Source organism: Berghia stephanieae, chromosome 1, assembly GCF_034508935.2.
Source record: "Berghia stephanieae isolate SIO BIC M18660-M18661 chromosome 1, UCSD_Bste_1.3, whole genome shotgun sequence".
NCBI lineage: Eukaryota > Metazoa > Mollusca > Gastropoda > Nudibranchia > Aeolidiidae > Berghia > Berghia stephanieae.
Genome location: NC_088360.1, coordinates 40,806,307 through 40,813,806, shown reverse-complemented (window position 1 = coordinate 40,813,806; position 7,500 = coordinate 40,806,307). Strand labels below are relative to the sequence as shown.

General features: G+C 32.2%; 2 protein-coding genes across 2 annotated transcripts in view; one reads left to right on the top strand and one right to left on the bottom strand.

The window, feature by feature from the left end:
* Positions 1 to 4,056, bottom strand: part of LOC144968815 (uncharacterized) — a 5,632-nt gene extending 1,576 nt beyond the window's left edge. The window contains exons 1-2 of the mRNA XM_078907561.1: positions 3,954 to 4,056; positions 2,875 to 3,354 (exon numbers count right to left, since the gene is read on the bottom strand). Coding sequence (XP_078763687.1) covers positions 2,875 to 3,354; positions 3,954 to 4,056 — 583 coding nt within the window. The remainder of the gene's footprint in view (positions 1 to 2,874; positions 3,355 to 3,953) is intronic.
* A 2,327-nt stretch (positions 4,057 to 6,383) lies between these two features.
* LOC144968750 (contactin-associated protein 1-like) overlaps positions 6,384 to 7,500 on the top strand; it is a 24,836-nt gene continuing 23,719 nt past the window's right edge. The window contains exon 1 of the mRNA XM_078907434.1: positions 6,384 to 7,112. Coding sequence (XP_078763560.1) covers positions 6,818 to 7,112 — 295 coding nt within the window. The 5' untranslated portion in view covers positions 6,384 to 6,817. The remainder of the gene's footprint in view (positions 7,113 to 7,500) is intronic.

Sequence of the window (7,500 nt, the reverse complement as noted above, 5' to 3'; positions counted from 1 at the left end):
ATAAATTATCCTCAAAATATAAAGAAACTTTCAAAGAGAGAAAATATGATTTTAGACACAACAAAACTGTAAATGTCCCTTTCGTTTGCCGCTGCACTGTCGTGGAATAATCTCTCAGAGCACATGAGAACGGAGACATATTATTTGAATAGGTTTGAGAGACTCTTATTTCAAAGGTCTCAGCTTCTCAGACTGGTTCAGATCTGTTTTCTGTTCCCGTAAACATATTTGCTATTCATATTTAATGAAACAATGAGACGTGTCAATTTGCATGTATAATATACAATAATTAAGAAAAAAGTCTTATGTCAGCGAAAAGCCTAAAAGGGTTTATTAATTTTAAATCAGATTTTATTAAGAAAATATACGTCATTACTTTTTCAAATTATTTTTTTTTGTCTTTGTTACCAGTCGTTGTTTTTATAAAAGATATATGCATAATATGTATTTTTTATCGGCAATAAACTATGTATTCATGGTAGTAGTAGTAGTAGTAGTAGTAGTAGTAGTAGTAGTAGTAGTAGTAGTAGTAGTAGTAGTAGTAGCAGTAGTAGTAGTAGTAGTAGTAGTAGTAGTAGTAGTAGTAGTAGTAGTAGTAGTAGTAGTAGTTGTTGTTGTTGTTGTTGTTGTTCTTGTAGTAAAAAGTAATAATGGCAGCATCCTAATAGTAGTTGTTGTGGTTGTTGTCTTTTTATTGCAGCAGTGTTTATTGTGTTAGTGAAGAATGAAGGTAGAAATAGTTTTCTCTCATAGCCTAAGTTTCTGAAATGTTATACAGACAGTATATAATATTATCCTTTTAATAGAAATTAGGGCGAGGTTACTTAAGCGCTGAACTGTAATCTGGGAGGTCTGAGAACCATAATTTGGCAAAATAGCTGGTTTGGCGACCTTATTTCAAAGTTCAAATATCGATCAAATTAATTGACAAATCAAATGATATTTGAAGGACGAGATTTTATCACATTTTTAAATAGGTATCTTTCAAGAGTACGGTAATTAACTGGTAGACAGCTGTCTCAAGTATGAGCCTCAGTTTAAGTGACTATCCCATTAACACGAATATAATATAAAACCTTTTTACATAAATATTAATACAATCGGTAGTGTTTTCGGTAACCAGAACTTCCAAAAAACACACTTTGATAAACATGTTTAACTAAACCATTCATGTCGTCCCTAGTTTCTTTTATTTCTAAGTCAAGCGTTTCTTTGTATCACTGGAGCATAATTTGATAATGTATTCTCATAATTATTATTAAACATTGTCTTTTAACCATATTGACATGTCTCACTAATCAGAACAGATACCCATCAATCACCAATTAGCTGAATCCTCTCAAAACTATATCATATCGGGGCGTAAATAAGGCTTAAAAATTAATGTTAAGCTTAATTAATATTAGTTAAAATTTACTTCATTGTAAAGAATTGTTTTGTTTATTCAAATTAAGTAAAACTGTCTTTTCCATGTCAAAACGGTATTATGTCGGGATGAATCGGATCCCCAAAAATAAATGTAGAGACGACATGATGAGAAGATAAGATATACTTTATTGATCCTGAAAGGAAATTATTATAATGTTACACATCATTCATCGGTATATTAGCACAGATTTATACACTGTCAGGAACTAATTGATGAAAATACGTAGCTAATTAAAGCAAAATAAGCATCAAATATAATTAAATAAAATAAGATATTCATAAAATATATAGCAGTTACAGGCAATGCTATAAAAATCGGACATGAAAGTAGAGTAGGGTTGTAATAATGGATTTGTATTGTAACTAGAATTTTGAAATATAGATTGTGAAGGATTGCACATAGCCAACCCAGGTTAATAAAAAGTAGAAATAAAGCATGGTATTTAAATTATAAATATATTAATAGTGTAAATATATCACCATGTAAACATGCATAAATAAATATATTTTAGAGAGAACTTAATTGATGAAAATACGAAGCTAATTATAAAAACAAACTTTTATAATGGTTTTTATAATGTAAATAGAATTTTGAAAATAAATTGGGAAGGATTGCACATAGCTCACACAGGTTGATAAAAAGTAAAAAAAAAGCATGGTATTTGAATGTATAGATAAATAATAACTAATGTAAATATAGCACCATATAAACATGCATTACTAAATCGATTTTAGAGCCAATTTGGTATCTTTCAAATGTCATGTAGTAAAAATCATCCTAAAGTTTCGTATTGCTGATGGTAAAAATGAATTAAAATATCTATGTCTTTTGGTTTTCATATGTATTTGTCTGTTACTCGTGAGGCTTATTTTGATTTCGTTGTACAGAGGGTGGAACTAGTCTCTTTGAATTTTGTTAATCTTAACATTAGCAATATCTTTGTGAAAATCTTCAAAGTTTTTCCATCCATGATTTCCTAACATTCGATTAGCATGCTTTATTATTCTATTTATTTTTATTACTTCAGACTTTTTACAATTTCCACCCCATGCAGCTACACAGAAACAAAAAAGACTTACAATGCAAAGATAAAATTGCTTTGTCTACATTTATGGAGTGCAGTCTCATCAACATGAATAATCTTGTCTTCGTCTTATTTAGCACTTTGCATGAAAGATTTGTCCTTTCTAATTGTTCAAGTATACCGAGATATTTATACTCCTCTACCCTCTCTACCTATTCGCTTTTAATAATTATATTTTCATGTATGTTACCATCTTTCCTAAAATCAAATATAACTTTCTTTACATTAAGTTCTATATAGTTATTATCACACCATTCGACAAATCTTATAATTTCGTTATAATAATTCAATACATCATCTCCGGTTGTTATCAAGGCCTGACTGGCGGTATCGTAGGCATACTTTAAAATATTTACTTTACTTGTGCCGCCTATGCAGTCATTTATGTATATAACGAAAAATGTTGGAACAAGAACAGTTCCTTGGAGTGCTCCAATGTTGGTGATAAGGGTAGAGGATGATTCAACTTTGTTGTTCTCATCATCCGTGAGGGAAACGAATTGTGGTCGGTCTGTCAAGAATTCTAGTACCCAGAGTGCAACCTCCATGGACAGTAGTTTAGGGATTAGTATGTGAGGCTGGATGGTGTTGTATGCACTCGAAAAGTCTATGAATAGGGTTCTGACACACCCCTTTGGAGTGTCTAAGTGTTTGTAAGTGTTATGAGAAAACACTAATATAGCGTCGTCCACCCAACGCCCTGATTTGTAAGCAAACTGGTTTTTGTCTAGATGTTGTTGTATACTTTGTTGAATAATCCTTTCTAGACATTTCATAGGGATGGATGTCAGCGCTACAGGACGAAAATCATTCATTTCTTTGGCTTTTTGATGTTTTGGGACTGGAATTGTTTATAAAGTTTTCCAAATTCTTGGAATATGCCCGTTTCTTAGGGACCCATTAAAAATGTGTGTAAAAATATAGGAAAGTTCTTTAGCACATGATTTCAATAAATTTGATGAAATTTGATCAGGTCCGCTTGCTTTATCGCTTTAATACATTTGAAAAGTTTAATGACGTTGGCCTGAGTGGTGTCCCTTTGTTCCTCTGTTCCATGATTTTTGAGTTGCTCAGTTAGGTTGTTAATCTAGTCTGTGAAATCGTGTTTATCGAATCGAGCATAGAAGATGTTGAGCTTATCTACATATTCTTCTTCTGTACCCTTTTCTAACTTAAAGAAACAGAGCATTAGAATGTTTGCAATGCCAAAAATTAATAATCATGATCTACCAAAATAATAAAAGAGAGAAATAAACCCAAAGTTTCAAATTTGAGGTTATGAATTCAATTTCCAAGATGGGGTCCATCCAGACATCGATAATATTATGCGTTGCGACAACGACCTCTATATAAATGGGGATATATTACTTCCCCTGCCTGCCCCAACAGCGATGCCGTCCACCAGGATATGATCCACGTGTTACTGGATTGCCCCGATACCTCCATTCCATCCAAGGAGGATGGATTCCTCACCGCTACACCAGGCAGATGAGAGTTTTATGGACTGGATGAAAGAGAAGCACGTGCAGCTGTAGCCAGCCATACGACACTACTACTGCTTTGAGAAGATGGGTTGAGAATGTAATTCCTTGATTCAATTATTTCGACTTAAAACTCAATTTTCTTCATCGAGATCATTCGAATGGAATACCAGATTTATGCGGCTGGTTACGTGTCGTTTTGTTTCCTGTTTCAAGCCATATTTCATAAGCTTTACTGTAATACATATTTTTATTACGTAATATTTGGTGCTCTCAATGAATACTTTCTTTCAACACAGATTCAATTCTTATAACAATAATTCATACATTTTCCTCTTTAAAAAAAGACGTGAGCATTCTCATTGTGTAATATCTACTAAACGTGCTTAGAGCGCTTTAGAATTGGTCCCTAGTCAACAAGAATAGTTGACATGTAGCACGAGACATGTTGCCTATTAGGTGATATCACAATTTGTTGTTTTTTTCTGATAGAGAAAATACAGTTAACTGTCAGGTGCTCATTTTTCACATGAGTACGGTGAGAGAATGTGAGGAAAGAGCCTTTTCCAACAACTCAACAAATCGCCGCCCAGAGCCGGACTCAAACCCTGGACCTTCGCGTCGGGAGTCGATTGTCATGCAACAAGCCCACATAGCCGCACAACATACTTATGTAGAAAAATCATTTACCAATTAAATAGGCTACCGGTGCGTGTAGGTTTTCGGCAGTAAATTGAATTCAATAGTCGGATGTCACGTCGCCCAGCAATGGTGGCCATCGTGGTTCTAAACAAAGAAAATCGGTGCTTTTTATTCTTCATGCTGGCTAGAACTTTTCATATGTTTTGAGATCAGAATGTGTAAAAGTCAAAACATGATCAGAATTATATTGTTTTTTTTCTCTCTGGATACGCTTTTATGCTCGTCGGAGAAATATTTCATAAGGGCGTCCGCCATTGTTCCGATAGTTTATAGCCAGTAACTAAGTTACCATGCGTCAATACGAGGGAAGTGACGTTACGACTGTTGAAGCGCATTAGGCAGTATCTAAGAGTCTTCATTTGATGCAAAAAGAAAATAGAAAACAATATGGATATCATCGGCATTATATAGGCTGATGGCGATGCTGAAATATTTAATTTTATAGACAAGAATGTTACACATTGGTTAAGATCATGTGTTTCATTGATGAGAAATAGCTAAAGAACTTGAAGGGTAACAAAAACTTTAAACATATTGGGGTAATTTTAAGTTATAACTAAGTCACTTTTCGGCCTTTGATACACCTCCATATAATGTCGTTTTGATGCAATCTGCCTATATATGTAGACATTTTTAAAAATACGACCTTTTGCAATGGACCATAAGATCCCGTCGCCTAGGCATTCCATTAAGAAATGGATGTCTGATGACAACAGGAATCACCCATGTTGTCCAAGTGAGCAAATTGGGGGTTAATAATCTTGCCCAAGAAAATGAAAACGAAAGTGCCTGAAGCCGGGCTCGGACCCGGGACCTTCCAGATCACATTGCAATGCATTAACTACCCGGCCACTTCGCCCCCCCCCCCCCCAATCCCCTCCCGTAGAAATGGTAAGTAAAAAAATAATAGTATGGATGTGATTGTCAACGTTTCTGGTTTCCCATTTATCACAACCTCAATGATTGAGCATGTAGAAAGACAAACGAATGGATTGCATTTATCAAAATAGAGGAAACATGGACTCAAAGAAATGACACATGCATTTGTTTTATTTACATTGACGACAATTTCAAGACGATGGTGACAGAAAAAAGAAAATGTATTGTTTTGAAAAATGTTCATGTTGAACAACGAAATATTGATGAGGTTTTAACAGTCTTCATAATAAAAATAATAAAAATAAAGAAGAGAACAGGTGATGGCATATATATATATATATATATATATATATATATATATATATATATATATATATATATATATATATTTAAGTAAGGGCACTCGCATTTTTCTGTCCGTTTCCTCTAACCAATATTATCGAGCAATCTCAGATCTACAAGTACCCACCAACACTCATATATATATTATATATATATATATATATATATATATATATATATATATATGTATAAATTATATATATATTATATATATATATATTATATATATATATATATATATATATATATATATATATATACTTATATTATTCAAACATACCCACTGGCTGGTAAATGGCAGTCATATTTTATTGATCCAACGTCACGGGGTAAACATTTGGCTGATTGATGCAATCTAATTGAATCGGAATCGTAAACAATTACATCTCGTGGAACAAGGTGGAGTCAAGTGATTTGGATCTGAAAGCAGACCACTTTCAGTAAAACACCTCAAGGGAATGAATGACATAAATTTATTCAATTATGAAAGAAAATATCGTCTCCCAATTGCGTTATATTCAGACTTAAAAGTTCTTTTCAATTTAACCTGCCAATATATAACTGATTCAATTTAAGCTGCCAATATATAACTGATTCAATTTAAGCTTGCCATTTCATATTTCTTTCAATAGTTTGCATGGCTAATAACATTGTATTCTTTGATATATGTAACACAAATTTCAGTTACAACTAAGAATTGTGGGGATACCAATCTTAAGGCAAATAGTTCAAATAATTACCTTAGTTCTAAATCTTATGAGTGTTTATTTCCATGCTGTAAGGGACGTGGAAATAGTCCTCAAATTTTATTTGAAATTATGTGCTAAGTGGACATCAAAACTCACCGGGACTTCTATAATTTTGAACGACTTTCCATCCTCTAAGACTTTATAGTGTAAAATGGAGATTTTAATTAGAAGGGTCCTTTCGTTGTGTTTGTTGATATGTTACGTCCGATCACAAACACTTTTTAAACTGCAAGATCAGAGAACTGTTAAAAATCTGTTAAATTTGAATGTGGTGGAAAATGTGCGATCGTTAATTGAGTGTAGTGCTATTTGCAGAGTGACAAGTAACCAAATGGAAGGAGACTGTGCAGCATATAGATATGACGCTGTCAACAAAACTTGTCATCTTCATACTGATGCAACAGATGACACGGCTGCCTTGAGTGTTCCCGTCTACACGAATAAATGTAAGTTCACCTATAATAATAAGATATTAACGGTAATAATACCAATGATAATAATAGATATAATGATAATAATAATAATGATAATAATAATAATAATAATAATAATAATAATAATAATAATAATAATAATAATAATAATAATAATAATAATAATAATAATAATAATAATAATAATAATAATAATAGTAATAATAATAATAATAATAATAATAATAATAATAATAATAATAATAATAATAATAATAATAATAATAATAATAATAATAATAATAATGATATTACGCTAAACTTCAACATAAGTGCTCATCGACGCTTTACAATGTTAATTGTCATTCAAACATTCATTCATTGACAATTTTGAGAACATGTGTTGCCTCAGAACGTAATT